The sequence below is a fragment of the Neolamprologus brichardi genome, chromosome 13, assembly GCF_056152115.1.
Source record: "Neolamprologus brichardi isolate AB-2024 chromosome 13, ASM5615211v1, whole genome shotgun sequence".
NCBI classification, from domain to species: domain Eukaryota; kingdom Metazoa; phylum Chordata; class Actinopteri; order Cichliformes; family Cichlidae; genus Neolamprologus; species Neolamprologus brichardi.
The window spans coordinates 24,092,805-24,111,920 of NC_142116.1; the positions used below are offsets into that span (position 1 = coordinate 24,092,805).

The 19,116-nt window shown below is 42.2% G+C and overlaps 2 protein-coding genes across 3 annotated transcripts; both read left to right on the forward strand.

Moving 5' to 3' along the window:
- Nucleotides 1-1,244: 1,244 nt before the first annotated feature.
- Nucleotides 1,245-6,166, forward strand: bag3 (BAG cochaperone 3). The gene is made up of 4 exons (XM_006798993.3): nt 1,245-1,549; nt 3,324-3,659; nt 3,766-4,110; nt 4,257-6,166. The coding sequence occupies exons 1-4, from the start codon at nt 1,352-1,354 to the stop codon at nt 4,980-4,982; spliced, it is 1,605 nt and encodes a 534-aa protein (XP_006799056.2). The 5' UTR covers nt 1,245-1,351; the 3' UTR covers nt 4,983-6,166.
- Nucleotides 6,167-6,920: 754 nt separating this feature from the next.
- Nucleotides 6,921-19,053, forward strand: inpp5f (inositol polyphosphate-5-phosphatase F). 2 transcript variants are annotated; one of them, XM_006798994.3, is made up of 20 exons: nt 6,921-7,379; nt 9,037-9,117; nt 9,539-9,675; nt 10,375-10,500; nt 10,651-10,836; nt 10,927-10,983; nt 11,345-11,543; nt 11,711-11,890; nt 12,177-12,244; nt 12,640-12,764; nt 12,873-12,950; nt 13,052-13,172; nt 13,306-13,434; nt 13,827-13,944; nt 14,048-14,246; nt 14,378-14,449; nt 14,530-14,603; nt 14,789-14,917; nt 15,029-15,116; nt 15,259-19,053. In XM_006798994.3, the coding sequence occupies exons 1-20, from the start codon at nt 7,283-7,285 to the stop codon at nt 16,415-16,417; spliced, it is 3,423 nt and encodes a 1,140-aa protein (XP_006799057.2). In that variant the 5' UTR covers nt 6,921-7,282; the 3' UTR covers nt 16,418-19,053. The 2 variants fall into 2 exon arrangements, with proteins under 2 accessions (XP_006799057.2, XP_006799058.2); XM_006798995.3 differs by having other exon boundaries at nt 10,669-10,836.
- Nucleotides 19,054-19,116: the final 63 nt, after the last annotated feature.

Here is a 19,116-nt window from a genome sequence, read left to right on the forward strand (position 1 = left end):
ATTTCCCGTTTGACTTGTACATTCATGCTTTTTTAACAAACTCTTTTAAATGTTTAGTCACAACAAGGCAGTGGTTGTGGAGTGGGGGATGGAAGGAAATTATATGTCAACGTATATGTTAAAAAAAGTTGAATAACAAGATTGTTGAGTTCATTGCCTGAACTGTTGTGATAACCCTGGGTGTACAGTACCAAAGAATTGTACTTTTTTATACTAGCCAAAGACTAGTTTTTTTTTTTTCTTTTCCCCCTCATTTTTATTTTTTCCTTGTGGTTTAAACTTGGCGCATGGTGGGCGCTTTTATTTTGAAGGACTTTTATTAAAGGATAAACGCGTAAAAAAATTATCCCCTGTCATTCTTAAGTCTACTAGTAATTTTCCATTAAAAAAGACTTTAGTTACTCTCACTCTTTAATGTTACTGGCTCTAATTTGTGTTGCGCAACCGTGATATTTTTACAGCCATAAGAAGCCGCCTGAGGTGGATTAAGAAAAGCGTGGCGATGGGTAATTAACGGTGATATAATTGACAGGCTTGCAACAATTAAAGTTGGCTTCCCCTCCTTGCAGGCAGATATCCAATTAAAACGAATTGCTCCCATAAGCTACTTACACATATTTTATTACTGTCAATCACGTGTGTATTTTCTGGAGTGCCAAAATGAAAATATTAGATGGCGTTGCCTGCAATGTCCAAAATATCAAACACCTTTAAAAATCCATGTGTCGAACCTTTGTGACACTGTTAATCCCATGAAATCAAAGGTTTGCTGCACCGGTGTTTTCCTTGTAGTACAGGGCAGAATTGGAGTAGTCCTTTGATTAAGAAAGATCAGTCATTAGACGTGTCACTGTGCCCACACTTATCACACCACCGGTTACATAATTGTGCACCAAATCAATGCAAACCCAGACTGAGTTCCCTTGGACAGCATTTATCACGTGGGAGTCTGAGTACATCTATTTGAAGAACATCTTTTTAAGCAAACACTTTGGGATTCCCTTGTCTTGGAAAATGGTCCAGGGGCAAGGGAAAGTGGAAGGTCCACAGTGCCCACTGTACACATGAGGGTGATTTCTTCTCTGCCCAGACAGGACACTGTGATTTAGCTACAGCAAAGAGGGAAAAAAAAGGTTGCATGGTGGGGTGGGCAAAAAAAAAAAAAAATACCGAAGGTTTACTCTGTGCCTATGTGAGGGGGGTCTGCCTGCGACATAACAAATCTGGAAACCCATGCCACTGTATCCAGCGCTGTCCGCCCCCAACATTAACCCTGCTATTTCGAGAAACTTCCAGCCCACTTTTCCACGTCACTTGAAGGAATCTTTAAAGCGTCCGTCGCCCGTATAAAATGTCTCAGTACTCGACAGCCAGCAATATGAACGGCATGAAGACACAGTCACCGATGCTGACCATGGCGAGTAATGACAACGACCCTCTCCCCCTCGGTTGGGAAGTAAAAATTGACCCTCAGACTGGATGGCCCTTCTTCGTGGACCACAACAACCGCACCACAACCTGGAATGACCCGAGACACGACACGAAAAAGGTAAAAGAGCGGCGGGATAAAGTTGGTTAGTTAACGGTAACGGCTAACGGCAGTTTCGCAGCTATTTTTTTTCTGTCGACGTGCGTCGGTTGTGGTGCATGTTTTGGTTTGTTGCGTTGTTAAAGCGGCAGAAGCCTTTGCGCTACATCACTGTTATATATTAGTCTTGTTGACCGTAGGCCCTGTTTGGCACCGTTGCCTCCCCCTCACGGACAGCTCATAAGCCCATTATAACGGGTGATCAACTCTGATATGTTCCCGAGTCATGATCTAACACTATTATTACTCGATGACTCACTCTGCAGCATGCAAAAGGCTACCCATGATGAGCTCCCCGGCATTTTAATGTGTTTCTTTCACGGTGGAAAACACTGCTGCGACGTCCTGCTCATATTAAACTTTTTCCCTTACAAGGATCGAGGCTGGTCCACTTGCTTCGGTTGTGTACGGCTGTAGCCGGGCGCTGGCTGCCCCCCGCGTATCGCATTCAGCTGTATTAAAAACCGTGTTGTGAAAGCGCACAGGTCTGCAGAGAAAACCCGTGGGCTGAAGTGAGCTTCACAGCCTGCCAGCTGGTAATCTTTCGTCTCAGAGAGAGAGACGCAGTTGTCCAAAGTTAGCGTCCAGAGGAATCTGCTAGAAAGACACAGCTGTTGGGGGATAAAATTGGTGCAATGGTGCTGGCAGCGTGCAGTGTCCCATAGTGGCAGAGGGCAAAGGGTCGTTCACGGCTATTTCATTACTTTAGTCCTACTGGAAGAATGCCACTGATTTACAGATAAATGCAGTGTTTGCTTTGTAGGTGTTTACTTTGGGTGTGTTTCGGGCAGCTGGTACAACTTTTGTCACTTTTCAGTTATGCCATTAACTGAGTGCTGAACTGGCAGACCTGTTGCTTGTACTCATCCATAGCTGTCACGTGCAGGTGTCTAGTCTAGAGTAATACTAATAGAAAACAAGCACCTTTCTGCAGTAGAAAATGGAAATTTAAAGCATTGATTTACTAGTCACACTGTAGTACCCAGCCCCTTCTTTTAATTACATTTTACTTTTGTATGCATACAAACGTATCCTGGGATTGTATATGATTTGATGAATACATGTTGCTCAAGAAAGAATTTACTGTGCTATGTGGAAAGAACTCATATATTTGCTTTTGTTTTTCAATCAAAGCAAACCACATTTCCTCTCTCTGTAAAAATCCTAATGTTTGGCTGATATTATTAGATCCAAGGATGTGCTAACTGTTGTTGTTGGATAAGTCAGGACATTCATCCAGGTTATGTTACTCTGATTGTGAAACAATCAACAATAATATTCATCACGGAAACAGCAAGCTGTCTGACGGGAAACGCACCAGAGCCTGTGGGCTCACATATCAAAGATTCAATGAGGTGATACTTTTGGCATCCCTCTGCGAAATTGTGACATTTTAAACTATAACCTCTGCAGTTACCTCAGGACGGAAAACACTTTCCTTTTTAAAATTCCTTAATAGTTTGAAAAAAACATTTAGTGGGACATCGTAAAATGTCCTGTTGTACGTGGACTTAAATGTAGCTCTTTAAGTGGAGGAGCTTATAGCTGAATATTTAACATATATAAAAGTAATGTTGCTTCTGTTACACACCCATGAGCAAGAATAGGTTGGGTAAAAATATATTAAAGCACATTTTGTAATCAACCGATGCCTAAAATTTGCAATAAACTACAATAGCAACTGTAATTCATCTGCGTATAAGGTTATATAGATTGCTATATTGCTATGTTTCAGGGTCGAGAAGTGTCAGCAAATGGACCCAACATACAGCCAGAACTAAGTCCTCAGGAGACACAGAAGACCTTTGTGAGGGAGATGAAGCACCCCATTCTTCGCCCAGGTTATGTTCCCATCCCGGTCTTTCATGAAGGCGCAGAACTGAGGCAGCAGCAGCACCCGTGTTATTCCTACATCCAGCCGAGCATTGCACACAACATCCGGACAGACGGGCGGACACCTTCTCCAACGCCGGTTCTCCACTGCAGGCCTAGATCGCCTTTACATGGCCCGTCAGACAGCTCCTCCGCTGAGCCTGGAAAGACCAGCTCGCCTGTCTCACAGACACCAGAGGTGGGAATTGAGTTTAAATGTGCCACCAGTACAGTAGGCAGAAATGTTCCAATTTTCAAACAACTACTGAATTTTGACTGTTTTAATTTGGTCATTTATTTTTAAGGCTTATACTGTTACGCATCACCAACCTTCACGTCCCAGCAGCACCGGCCTCCAGTCTGGTTATATCCCTATACCAGTTATTCATGAGGGTGGAGGGGGACAGACACAGGTTCAATTAAATCCCTCAGTTTACTCTCAGCGCATCCCTTACCCAGAACATCAGCAGCCCTTCCATCGTCTTCAGACAGATGAATGGCCCGGCTACTCTGCTGCAATGCAGCCCCCCCGGGAACAGGCTTCGCCAACTCTGTTTCCTCAGCACCGCGATACTGCCTCCATTCATCTCCCTCCTCACATCAGAAGCCAGTCACCTGTTATATCACAAGTGATGGGAGAAAGGCCACAGGTAATTTTACTTTTTCTGTGTATTCACTTGGCGTGTTGTTGTTTTTTGTTTTCTTCACATATATATATATAAAGCTTTGATTTCCCTGTTAGCATCCTGTGACCTAGATTTTGACAGATTCCAATAAATTGTTTTTGACTTTTAAGGTTCAGCAGCATATCCTCACGAGAGAGCCGCCACAGAAAATGGAGCAGGAACAACAAAGCATGCAGCAGAAACCCGAGAACACGCAGCTCCCCCAGCCGATGCACACAGAAGCCGACGTCCAAAAGCCTCAGCAACCTCAACACTTCCAGCAGCCTCCACCTCAGCAGCCTCAACACTTCCAGCAGCCTCCACCTCAGCAACCTCAACAGTTCCAGCAGCCACAGCAGTTTCAGCAGGCACCACCTCAAACGTCTCCACAGCCTCAGCAAGCTGAACAACCACAACACCACAGTTCAGACATCACAGTTCAAATACCTCCAAAACCAGAGCCCCAGGACACGAAAGCTTTTCCTCCAGAGGTCCCACCTGGAAAAGTAGAGGCTGGACAAGCTGCTCAGGGTCCCATCCACCCAGGCTTAGCTAAGGTACAGCAGATAGTGGAAAGAGTCGCTAAACTGGAGCAGGAGGTGAAGTGCTTTGATGGGAAGAAGAATGATAAGAAATACTTGTTACTGGAGGAGCTGCTCACCAAAGAGCTCTTAGCGCTGGACTCTGTCGACCCGGAGGGCCGTTCAGACGTACGGCAAGCGAGACGAGACGGAGTCCGTCGCGTCCAGACCATACTGGAAGAACTAGAGCAACTGGAGGAGACTGTGATGGAGGGACAGAAAGGAGAGCCCAGCATGAAGGAGAACATTGAGATGACAAAGGAGACATCGCAATGACTGCACACTTCATAAAAAGAGTCAAGAGGGATTACCTGCTGTATATTTGATAGTGGATAAGTCTGCTCTGACTAACTCTCCTCCTCCTCTACCTACAGCATTTGTGGAAGTTGCATGCATTGATTAACAGTGTTGGTATGTCCAGCCATTCAGCACATAATTGATGGTAGCTCAGTGCAATCATGTTTTTTCAAGCCAATGTTGTTGCCTTCTATGTTGTGCCGATGTCTTTATAATAAGACGGCCGTCATGATTATTGGTTGACAACTAATGCCAGGCAAGGGTTAAATAAGAGGCCTTTTTTCAATAAATGGAAGAGAATAAGTATTTTCTTAAGAAATGTCATGTGTAATTGCCTTTTGTCTGATCGAATATCATATGAAGCTTTTCACAATCCAGTCAGTACACGTGTTTGTACACAAGTGCAAACGTCGGGGCTTTAAAGCAGAACTCTGCTAAACTGAGTCAACAAGGAAAGCATTTCTCCCCCTTTATCGCCACATGGCCATGTTGGAGCTGCTTTGTCACAGAACACAGTGAATATGTTTATTAGAAGCTGCTTTTTGGTGCATTACTGATTCTGCTGTCTTTGCACTTTGCCATCATTGAATTGTATCATGCTGAAAATCAGCAGCACTTCGTTTTAAGTATATCAGTTAAAGGAGTTTTGATTGATGTGTTTGAGTGTTTGTATGTGAATTGGTTTACTCGTTATTTCAAATCATGATATTAGTATTTATATCATTATATGAAGTATTTTGGTACATTAATGAATGTGTAATAATAAATGGAGGGTGAGATGTGTATCTTACTTGAGATGTGAGACAATCAGCACTTGATGCTAAATAGGAGATGCAGTTAAGAGATTGTCAGAATGTCCTTGTATAACTACCAAAGCCACAATCTGTAATAACACTAACGCGCGCACACACACACAAATGGCCCTAAAAGCCTTAAAGATGCCAACAGCGAAAAAATACCCCCCAAAACACTATAGTCTGTCAGTTTTATGATCACACTGTTTGTGTAGTAATTTATTACTCTAACAAGACTGTAAGCCATCTGTCTAACACTCTTAACCAGAAATTATAGATCGTGGCTTAATGTTGATCACGGTTTATTAGTAGCTTTGATGAAAGAAATTCACGTTGGTATGGCTGAAAATAAAATGACTTTGACATGAATTTTGACTGATGCTTGGGTTCCCAAAGATTCTCAAAGTGTGAGCCTTTTTATTTTACATTTTTATGTCAATCGTTTACTCAAGGACAAGAAAATTACCAGGTAATTGAATTGTATGTATGTATACGTATATGTCCACTTGGCCAGCTACCAAATCAAGCCTGATTTTAATAAACACAAGTATATGTATCCTCCATTTCCAATGCAAACGTGTCCCGTACCTAGTAGGCAGCTGTCTTAAGTCTGCCTTATTTCCTGCTAAAGACTTTTCCATGGTGAGATTAACAGTTATCACACAGTGTGAGGTCAGCTGCTCCCTCCCTGTTCCCTAAGGCTCACAGTGAATCATGACTGGGAACATTTCTGCCCTCTTTTTCCTGGATGGGTGTGGACAGTTAAAATGAGCCCTTCACTGATGAATGAGCTTAACCTCTAACATGAGTTTAACGATTATATTATATTTCTCTGGTGGTTATTCAAGCAGATAACCGCCTAATTTTGAAAGCATTTATCATTCAGATTTAAGCCCAGTACTGGTTTAGCTGTGGTATTGTGCCCGTATATGGTGGCTGGTTAAATAATAACACCTGGGAAATGTGTTGGTAACTTTTTTATAGCTTCTTAGTCCTTTAAAGTGTAAATATAAGGTTAGTTAACAATTACAGTAATCATATGTAAACAGTATGACGGGGGGTGGGGGGGGGGGGGTTATGATCAGTACCTGCACACACCGGTGATGACGGATGTCACGTGTCACTGTTTAGACCAGGAAACTGCCTACGTCTTGAACGGCTCACCGCTGCTTCAGCCCGGGGCTCTTTCTCACTCACTGATGTGTAGCCGCCTTCACTCTGTCCAGCATGACCGTGGGAAGGGATGCTACTCCGGTACAGAGCGAGTTTGAGTATCAATATGCGCAGAAGTGGAATAAACAAATCCGACACGCATCCAGCTGCTGCTCCCGCTAGCTCGCTAGGTAGCTAGCTCTAGTAGCACGCGAGCCAGTGGGAAACGAGCTAACCGAGGCTATCGACGGTTAATCGTCGAGACGTGAAGGACCAGGACCGGGCTGTCGGACCAGCTAGTTGTTTGTTTTTGTGTAACCTGAAGAGACAAAAATGGAGTTGTTTCAAGCCAAAGACGACTACATTCTTCAGAGCGGGGACCGTGCTCTGTGGTGCAGCCGAAAAGACGGGACGATGACCGTCAGACCTGGTACGTAGGTACTGGATGTGGATGTCGCTTTTCACTGCTGCAGCCGGCCATTTAACATTACATTACAGTGCCACTAACATTTGGACTTACCACTAAAGTCAAGACGAAGCGTCGTTTTTGCTGGCTTGATTTAAGCTGACAGCATCACTGTGCTCATTGGGTTTCGTCCCAGTGTACCTCAAACACATCAACAGCCTTAATCTCTCGTGTCTGACGCTTATTCATCTCTGTAATAAATCCTTTGATGATTATTAGATCGAAGCTAATTTACCTGCCTCCAATAAACACAACAAATGCTTGGTAAAAGGTATTTTTAATGGTTCAAGCATTGATCCCAAGCTTTGCAATGATCGCTTCTTTGCTTTCATTTCGACAGTGCCAACACCCCTAACAGACTTCAAACTTCTGACTTTGCTCTTTATGTTACACACTGGAAGGTGCATCTCACTCTTCAGCTCTTTTTTTTTTTAAAGACAAATCGGATATAAAACAAGACAACGACAAGGTGAAAAAACCGGAAAAGTGATTATTATTATAAAGACCAAAATTTAAAGCTAGCATATTGAGTGTTATTGCCATGTTCTGGCTGTTGAGTCACATAAGCGAGTACTGAAACACTGGCTCAGCTGTGACTAATGATTGGACATGCTTTGATGTTAAATGAATACCAAGGCCTGTGGTATTAACATTTTCCCAGCAGAAGGGAAAGAAAAAGTTTTATGAGAGTCAGCACAAGAGCTGTGCAGGTTGTCCCCTGTGGCAGTTGAAGTAGTATGGTTGTGCAGCCATCCAGAACAGGTTTTTAGTTGCACCACTGTTTCATTATTTAATTGGAAAAAAGGGTTTCCGCTCCTCACCGCGTTTCCACTCCACTCTCTCGCACATAGTTAAGTATTTCACTGATTGTACTTTCTATGTAAAGCTGTTGTTGTTACTTTTAACTGTTTTATTTTATTTTTACGTTTTTTTTTAAAAATTTTTGCCGTTTTCTAGACCTTTCTTGTGGGGGCCCTCCCAGCCGGTTCCCCCCACATTAAAATGTCTGGCTTGTGGAACAGGAAGACTCATTGTTTAGGGCAGCTTACAGTTGATGTTCTCCACCCTTAGCCACGCCCTTCACATTTTTCCAATTTCCTCCACTGTGATGTGTAATCTCTCACCAATGCAGAACATTGCGTTTTATTTACTGGGCTGACCTTATACTTGGCCTGGTGTTTCGGAAATAAAAAATAAATAAATAGGCAAAGCTTGTCTTTTCATGCATCATATCACATTTTATTCAATAAAATGAAAGCAGGCAGACTTTCCTGCAAGTGTATAGCTGTCATTTTATATAGATATGCACGAACAGTTTGAGACAGAAAGTGAGTTGTCACCACCTTTACACAGCGTTCACATCATCTAGGCTTGAGTGTTCTAAGTATTAATAAAAAAACAACAAAAAACAAGTTCCTGCATGTAACAGAGCACCAGCCAACTATGACTGTCGTTTTGTCATGACTTTACCTTTGTTTGATTAACTCATATGCAAAACTGTGACCCCCAAAAAACCAGACAAACTGTGTCTGCAGAAAAATTTTACTTATGGCTTCTTATATGCTGCAGAGCATGTATTACAGCATTGTTGTCGTGTTTCATCTCTGTATTTTTCTTTCAGCCACAGACCTGCTGTTAGCTTGGAACCCAGTGTGTTTGGGTTTGGTGGAAGGTGTCATTGGAAAGATACAGCTTCACACAGGTACGTGGAGCACAGAAGACCTTTGAACACTTCGCAGAGCAGGCGCATTCTCGCCAGTGCTTTCCATCTGTGTGTGCTTGGACTTTTGAGCCGCCAAATCATCCGGTGCTCAGGATGTTTCTTATTCACCAGTAAAGGTGTGAAAAGAAATGTGTGAAAGAGCTTTGAAATCTGTGTAGTAATCAAGAGGAGTGAATCAATACTGATGATTCAATTGATGACAAGCCCCGATTTGTATGATGCCGAGTGCTTTTGTTGTTTTTATACATTCTAGTATAAGCGATATTATTTAAGAGATTTCTTGTGTTGCCGTTAATGACCGATGTGCAGCTGCTTTCTTCACACATTTTCGGAATGTGAGGAATTTTGCACCCGTGATGCAACTCCCCCACCTTTTTTTTTTCTCCCCTCCTCTTGACAGATCTTCCTCTCGGCCTTGTGTTAATCCGTCAGAAAGCGCTGGTCGGCCACTTGCCGGGAAACCACAAAGTCTACAAGATCACCAAGATCGCCGTCATCCCCTTGTCTGACGAAGAGCCTCAGGAGCTCGAGCTGGAGGTGTGCACACATGCGCTGTTTATTCTGCTCTTTAACTTCTGTTTTAATCATGCTTTCAGTTCTCTGGGCAGTACTTCTAACAGTTAAAATCCTAAATTGGTATTAATGTATCCAAGAATACACTATATGAGTCAGTGTATGATTCAGCTCTGAGAATGGACTGAGGTGTAGAAGTTGTTTAGATAAGTTTTGTTTTTGCCCATACATATTTAGTTCAAAAAATATATATACATGCAGACATAAAATAACCGCAGCAGACCGCAAAGGATGTTGATTGCTGAGATTTGAGTTTTTCAGGGGAGCTTCGTGGATGGTGAGACAGAATATTTCCAAGTGAGTAATAATGGCGGTGGATTGTTAGCACAATGGCTTTTAAATCTTGTCCACTTGTCCCTTATAGCGCAGAATGAACACGTGTCTCCCTTTGTGCATAGAAATCCTGGTGTGTGCATCAGTGTAGATGTTGGCTTGTTTACAGCAGCCCTGTAGTAGTATTGCTACTATAGTTTACTCTAGTGTCCCATTTGGCTGTTTTTGTAGAGGTTATCTAATATCTGACATCTGATGCCAAATTCACTTTTTTTTCCAACTCTGTCCTCGTCCCATTGAACGTGTTTGATGGTCTAAATATCACTATCATGTTTCGATTTGTAAAGCTGCAGAAATTTGATAGACCATCTGCTTCTCTTTTTTTTCCAGCTTTGCAAGAAGCATCACTTTGGCATCGACAAACCAGAGAAGCTGGCCCAGTCTCCAGATGAGTCCAAGCTGATGAAAACTTTAAGTCAGATCAAATCTAATGTGGCTGTGCCCATCAAGAAAAAGGTAATGTTTTGTTTTACACACAAGCATGGATTATCATTTTCAAACTGATCCCCTACCTTTCCCCTCTTTAAAACTAGTGACGGCTTTGAAGTTCTTCTAGGATTTCCTTCTTTTGTTGACTTACTTTTTCTTTCCACCTGCCCAATCCAGTATTCCCCTGCTTTCCAGGTCAAGGAAAACAAAGAGAAGGAACGCCTGGAGAGGCGGCTGCTGGATGAGCTGTACAAGATATTTATGGACTCCGACTCCTTCTACTACAGCATGACCTACGACCTGACAAACAGTGTCCAGCGTCAAGGAGACTCTGATAAGTCTGACATGCCTCTGTGGAAGCAGGTTTGGAGTTATTGAAGTTATTTTATTCTTCTTATGTAAACTACAAAAACTCCTTATTGTGACTGACTGTGTTTTTACTCTGTGTTAAAGATGGATGACCGTTTCTTCTGGAATAAACACATGATCCAAGAACTTATTGACCTTCAGGTATTGAACACCCGCCCCACCCATCTACTGGGAAATACAGAGAGCGTCTGCTTAGTGCTGCTTTTCTATTTTCAGGCCTGAGTAATTAGAATTAAATGAAAACGCCGTCTTCTCCTGAAAACTGCTTACAGAGTCATTGTATTTTCTGTGAAATAGTCAGCTTAAAAGAGTGTAGTTGGTCATGCTGTTTAAATGTGGCATTTGTATGTACTGATAAATGCCAGGGCGTTATCAAAAGCAGCATGAAAATACTCAAAGGCGGGATGCAAAGTACTTTCTTATCAACCTGGCCTCAAACTAAATTTTAATCTGTCCGGCTATTTTTCTTTTTTCTTTTTTTAATGTCTGTTGAACGTTCCAGGTCCCAGAGGTTGACTTCTGGGTGATACCAATCATCCAGGGCTTTGTGCAGGTGGAGGAACTGGTGGTAAACTACAATGAGACCTCTGATGAAGAGCGGAGCAGCCCTGACACCCCACCAAAGGAGATCACTTGTGTTGATGACATCCATCCTCGTTTCACTGTGGCCCTGATCTCCAGACGTAGCCGCCACCGCGCAGGTAGAGTTTGCCTTGGGGGAGTCATGCTCTGATTCAGTCCAGTTGCATGGGCTGCATCAAGGAATTAAGGCAAATTCTGGTAGCTAGCTGATTTATTGTCTGCTAGTGAAGCATGATCCAGGATATAAATAGTCTGAATAGTCCACATGCATTATTCTCCCCCAAAGGGATGCGGTACAAACGCAGAGGAGTGGATACAGACGGCCATGTAGCTAACTATGTGGAGACGGAGCAGTTGATTCACGTGCACAGCCACACTCTGTCCTTTGTGCAGACTCGTGGCTCTGTGCCTGTCTTTTGGAGTCAGGCAGGGTATCGCTACAACCCCCGGCCACGGATAGAAAAAGGTCAGTAGAGCTCTATCTTGTATTTAGACCTAAACTGATGGTTTCTGACACTCTTTGTGTAGAAATCTTTCCAGTAGCAATTTCTCATGAGGTAGCTTAAAAATTGTAGCCTAGCTTCTCTGTCCTTGCTCTGATTATTATTATTTTTTATTTCTTGCATAAATTATAGATTGTAATCAGTAAATTATTTTAACTGTGACTGCCTCCTTGTTTTGCATTGGAAACAACATAAATAACTCTTTCAACAGAATCAATAATAAAAAAATATTTTTACCTGATATTTCAGGAGAGAAGGAGACTATGACCTACTTTGCTGCTCACTTTGAAGAACAACTTAAACTGTACAAGAAACAGGTGAGTGTTCCTCACCAGAGTGCATACTCGTATATCCGCTTAGGCTATTTATTAAATGCATTTTCTGTTATTTACTTTGGGTTGTGGTGTCTGCAGCTATACATAGTGCTTGCATAACCCGCTTCCTGTTGTAACTAAAACAGAACATCCTGCTAACGATCAGTGACATTGCTTGTCAGTAGCTTGGATTATTTCAGATAGTGTTTACAGTAGTGTAGCAGTACTTTTATTTAAGCTTGTGATGAGCTCAGCTGTTGACTTTTTTTTAAAGACTTAAGCTTGTTTCCCAGTTTTGTTTTTTTTCATGTGATAAAGTTAATATTTATTATTTCACTCCTCACTGAACCCAAAAATCTTAAAAATCCAGTGACAGCACTTTTTGGTGTCTTCTTTAGGTCATCGTTAACTTGGTGGATCAAAGTGGGCGGGAGAAGATAATTGGTGATGCATATCTGAAACAAGTCCTCCTGTACAACAACTCTAACCTCACTTATGTTTCATTCGACTTTCACGAGCACTGGTGAGACAGACCCTTTTTACACGAGCGTCTTTTACACGAATTTCACAATCTATATAAGACCACAGTACATTCACTTCCCCTGTATGGTTCTTGTATCCTGTTTCTCAGCCGCGGCATGAAGTTTGAGAATGTGCAGATACTGACAGATGCCATTTCTGACATCATCACTGACATGAAGTGGGCCTGGTAAGTGTCGCGCCACCTGAGCACTATATCATGATAGGTTTGGTTTCAAAATGCGATTTCTGTGAATGTGTCTTGATTCTGGTTGTGTGTCCCTCTGCCAGGGTGGACCAAGCAGGAGTGATCTGCAAGCAGGAGGGCATCTTCAGAGTAAACTGTATGGACTGTCTTGACAGGACCAATGTGGTCCAAGCTGCTATTGCCCGGGTAGTGATGGAACAACAGGTGTGATTTTCTGGATTTTTTTTTTGTTTATGATAACTTATATTTTAGAAATCTTGATTATTAAAAAAAAAAAGAAGTCATAACCATTATAAATATCAAGGATTGCATTTTATGTGTGCTTTTCTTCCTGCAGCTGAAGAAATTGGGTGTGATGCCTCCAGAGCAGCCTCTGCCTCTCAAGTGTTACAGGATTTATCAGGTCATGTGGGCAAACAACGGTGACACCATCAGCAGACAGTACGCTGGCACAGCAGCTCTCAAGGTATCTTAATCGTATGAGGTCTGGGATAATCCTACTTAGAAGTGCTACCCAAATCTGAGTACAGTGTAATGTTTTCCTACTGTAAACTCACTGAACAGCACCTTTTCAGAACCAAATGACGCACAGGGAAGCATCTAGTAATCTAAATGTTCTTTAGAAGACTTGACAGAGAAAAAAAAGTGTTAAAAACAGAAATAGTACTTCTCATATATTGTCATATTGGGCAATAACTGTGAATGTGCAAATACACAAGTGTTAGGTAAGCCATATTTAAACAAAAAGGGATGTCACAAATATGGACATAACCTTTTAGCACTGCACTCAGGTCGTCAAATAATTAAATAAAAAAAGCAGTGTGACGAGTTAAATGTGACACTTTTGTCCTGTTTTAGGGGGATTTCACCAGGACGGGAGAAAGGAAACTGGCCGGTGTCATGAAGGATGGGGTGAACTCAGCCAATCGCTACTATCTGAACCGTTTTAGGGATGCTTACAGACAAGCAGTGATTGGTATTTGAAAACAAAAAACTACTCATATTGGTCTCTACCTATAGTGTCTTGAAATCGATCCTTAATTTCCATTTGTTAAAACTCCTTTTGCTTCTGTCTGCAGACCTGATGATGGGCCTGCCAGTGACGGAGGACCTTTACTCCATCTTCAGTAAAGAGAAGGAGCATGAAGAAAAAGAAAAGGAGAGCCAAAGAGGGGCCCAGGAGCAGGTCAGCCTCCTTCTGCAGACCTACATGCAGCTGCTGTTACCAGACGATGAGAAGTTTCACGGAGGCTGGGCCCTCATAAACTGTGACATGAGGTGAGCGAAATGCTGTTCTGACTGTGGGTTGATGCTTAATGGCTTTATATAATCAGGATATAGCTGAACTATAGTTCCATCGAGGCTTTTCCGTGCTCTTTTAATCCCACTGTTCTCTTATCTCCCACCAGCCTAATTGATGCAACCAACAAAGATGAAGATGTGCTGCTGCTCCTGTCTGATAAAGCATACTATATTGCCTTGTAAGTTAAACCTTAAATTTGCAAAAGAAAAAATCCCAAACTCTTATATTTGACTTATATGTACATTTATTTCCTTGTAGCTATGACGAAGAAGCAGATAAAGTCAACCAGTACCAACGCCTCATTTTAGAGGGTTTGGAAAAGATCGAAATTGGTAAGAAGTTAAACTCCAAGGAGAAGTGAGAGCTCTTGTAGACTCAGTGAGTCATTCAACACTTCCCGAAAGTGTGCTTAACAGTTTCTTCCATAACCTTTTAGAAATATCTGCGCTCATTATGATTCATGAAATGGAAGCAAATCACTACAAACGGATATTAGAAGTTGCACTTTGCTTTGCAGGTCCTGAGCCTACTCTGTTCGGGAAGCCAAAGTTCTGCTGTATGCGGCTGCACTTCAAGAACGAGGAAACTAGCGGATACTTTCACACGCTGCGAGCTGCAACGCGAAATCCCGAGGATGATGGGAAAGGTAGTGTGTGACTATTTGAATTCTTTAAATAAAATGAGAAAAAGTTAGTTTTACACTTTAAACTGTGCAGATATTGCTTAACACTTAACTTAACACTGTGACATTTCACAGATACATTGCAGTGCATAGCTGAGATGCTTCGCATAACTAAGCAGGCTACAGGGAATGACCTGCTTGTGGTTGAAAAGAAGCTGGAGAGGTAAGTACAAATGATGCTGATTATCATTCGTCTCGGTCTCTCTTTGATGTGATTTCAGTGTAACGAAGTTAAACATTCAGACTGCATTGCTAACTTTTAGACAGCGGCTAGAGCTGTGACTTAAGTTGCGTGTGTTTTCCAGGCGGCAGAGTAAACCTCACGAGGATATCATGGGGATCCAGAACAAACCTGCTGACCAAGTTCAAGGGAGCTCCGGCCTTGCACAAGGCAAAAGTTTTATCCTCAATAAATTCTCCACTCTAAATCAGAAAGTGAAACAGACCAAGACAAATGTGAACATCGGCCCCTTCAAGCCCCTCGGTAAGCTGGGCAGCTTCTCTAAGCCTGATGTAAAAGTCAATTTTCTAAAGCCAACTATGCATGTCAACCTGTGGAAGTCGGACAGCAGCTTGGAGACATCAGATAACGTCGCTGGCACGGGAGCCCTAAAAGACATTGGTAATGAAAACTATGGACACTCTTCAGATTCAGATTCTTATAATTCAGACCCGGAGCACCCGTGCTCCTTAGAAAATGTGGACTATGTGCTGCCCAGCTGCGGCATCGTAGCATCAAATCCCAGACTGGGCAGCCGCTCCCAGTCCATCGGTAGCGCAGAGCTAAATATACCCTCTGTTATCCGGGTCACGGGCTGTGACGGGAAGCAAGAAAGCTCAACTCACATTAGTGATGACAAGTCTCCCGGGGCTGCCTCAGTGGCTGAAGAAGCCATTCTCATTGACTTTGGTACTCCCATCGATGCCTACTGCCACCAGTTCGTCCAGGATGCACAGACCAAACCTGTTGAGGTGTTCGGAGAGCTGCCACAAGCTGCCATACCTCCACTCCACAACCCTGCAGTGCCTGTGCATAAAACGAACCCAGCAGACTCAAACAAGCAGCCAAGCTCAGAGCAGATAGAGCAGGAGGAGCCTCAGCTCCCCAGGCCATCCCAGCTAGACGTCCAATCCTCTACCTCCAGTTCCAGCCTCCTCACTATCCAGAAGCCTAGCTCTGCAGTCTCAGGAGGCTCTCAGAAAAGCGCTTGCTCACAGGTGGAGGGCAGCCTCGGCCCTTCGCCTGCCGACAGCAACGGCAGCCGAGTGGTGTCCCCCTTTGCCAAGATCAAGAGTTCCATGGTCCAGGTGGCCAGCATGACCCAGGCGGGACTCACTCAGGGCATCAATTTTGCAGTTGCAAAGGTACAGAAAAGCCCCGAGCCAGAAGCTGTCAACGAGGTCCAAGAGAACGAGTTGAAGGCAATGTTTACACAGTGCCAGACCAGGATCATTCAGATCTAGTGCTTTCCTTGTAGCAGCACTTTGGAGTCGCTTGTCATGTATAAACTTCCCGTAACGTAGCAGTAGCAAAAGCTTGCACATGGTGTCACTACTCGGCCAAGAAATGTGCTCTTAAGTTAAACTTGCCCATGTTAATAATGACTCTTGTACAGAATTGATAAAAATACCCCATCATAGTAGTTACTATGTTTACGTGCACATATGTATGGGTTACTCTACTTTCGAGGGCACTGAATCGTAGATCTTTTGCCATGCAACCTTGCACACTGACTCTCCTCTCTTTTATGGTTTATTAACTAGTTCTCAGATGAATGCTGAATAAATGTCTCAGCATAGTAGTGCACAGTACCTAGGATGAATAAAAAATATGGCATATTGATAGAAATTTGAGTACTTGGAGGGTGTAATAATTTTCAAAGTCTTAGTGCTCCATCCAACTTAAGTCACTCCAGAAATAGTTCTACTATATGATTAGCTCAAGAGACAAACAACCAAGAACAAAGAAAATATTTAGGCTTTTAAACTCATATACTTTGAGAGTGGTATGCAGAGTATTTCCGTGTGTAAACATGTTATTGTCCTTAGTCCGAAGTTATTTAATTACCCACAATACTCGAGTGTGAGGTTAATGGTAACAACCGATTTTTGACGACGCAGGTAAGCAGTTAGCTGCATGTCGAAAGACCAACTCTGATTTTATCATGTACTGTAGGATAAACTCATCCTGGTTACTCAATGGCGTTTGTGAGCTAGTAATGCCCTTCAGTTTGTAACAGTCGTCGTAGAAACCAACCAAATATCTTTTGTGATTCCCAAAGGACTATTCTGTGTTGAAAAGTACCCTTTGTATAGCTGTCAGATACTAGCCAGACGACATAATCTATGTAGTAATCCTATGTAATATCAATGTTGTCGAGTGTAACTTAGAAGATATACCGCTGTAGAAATAATGACTATTTAAGAACTTAGAGTATCCTGGTTGTTGATATGTACAGTGAGTATTGTCTGTCTCTGAGTAGAGCTGTCTTTTAGGCTTTTTGTATTGATGCTAAGGTGAAGTTTAAAGAGGTATGAGCATTATATTTTGAAAAGAACGCCCAGTACTGTCATTGTTAACCATGAATAACCAGAAAACATCTGGTTGGAGCTGTTTTTGATAGATTTATGTATTAAAATAACTATTCTGGTAATGGTTATAATAATTACCTACACGATGAGGGTTTATTTGAGCTAAATCCTTAGCTTGCGTTATACATTGAAAACTGCATGTTTGACAAAGACAGGCGAGTTGCATATAGTAGGTATATATGCAACTGCACCCACGCAGTTACGAGAAACACTGACGCTTTATGCACTCCCCAAACTTAAAGCATATTTGCCTTAACAGGGAACTAAAGTGGGATTATGTATATCAGGTATTTATGGCAAAATCTACCTTTTTAAGTCTTACATGTTACATTTTGTGTACTGTATAAAAGATATTCAGGGTTGGAGCATGTCATCGGAGCTTTTTATGTTGGGATATCTCACTGTGATAACGGCACATTGATTCTCTGTGGGAATGGGCAGGTTTTAGAATTATTATTATTTTGGTTGTTTGTGGTTTACAGTGAATCTGTAAATCGGAGCATCCTGTTGCTGCTGGTGTTTAGGAGCGCTTGCCTTTGAGACCCCAGTTATTTATAATATGGAAGTGTAAACTTTGTTACAGTGTACATGTTTTGTTTTTTTTTTTTAAGTAAATTTGTTGTTAAAAAAAACAAATCTACCACAGGATCTTGTTATAGACACCAGAAGAAATGATAATAAATCACAGCTGCCCTGTCCTGCTGGTGTCTGTGATATGAATCTGGCTTGCTCTGAGCTGAGATATCCCAAGATAAACTGTCACATATTTTGTGTTACCTTTGCCTGTTTTTGTTTTTTTGTTTGTTTTTTTTTCTCCTTTCTGCATTCGGCTTGCTCACCAGCAGATAAGATGCGGGACACTTGTATATTTTGTCTGATTATAAATGAGACTCGGCTGCTTTTCTAGGTGCTGCTGATGGTGTGTTTATGTGTGTGTGGTGCTGCCAAAGCTTCAAGGTAATAGCTGTGAGGTTTTAACAGAGGGTAAGCTGTGTTTTTAAACTTCATTCTGGATTGCAAACACTGGGGCAGCTCTCAAGCCTAGAAGGAAACGTAATCCTCCACATTCCTGAAAGAGTCCACAGTGCTAGAGTGTCGGTGTCTTGCTTTTTATATGCAAATGTCGCCAGTTCTAGTCAATCCTGTATTTGCTGGGTAAAACTTTGGTCTTTCCTTCCGTTTTTTTCACACCAAGTGCTTTTGCGGTCACCTCTTGATTTATTGTCTGGTGGTTGCCCACTCCCATTGTGGCTGGAGCTCTCCAAGCATTTGATTTGCACTGTTTAAGCACATTTTTCCTGCGTTAACATGGTTTCATCTGGATGTCTGTGTTCATATCCTTACCAACTGGCTGTCAGCGTTTTCCACAGTGTACTGAGATTGTATTGTATATTAAAAGTATCCTATTTATTCTTACCTTCTTTGGGTGTGTTACTTGATAACAGGGTGCACTGTACACTTTTTGTTTAGGCAGATATTTCATTGGAATAAAAAGTGACTAAAAGATTGCTACATGTTTACTGTCAAATGTATTAACAGCACAGTCTATACTAACCCAGGAAGAAAAATGC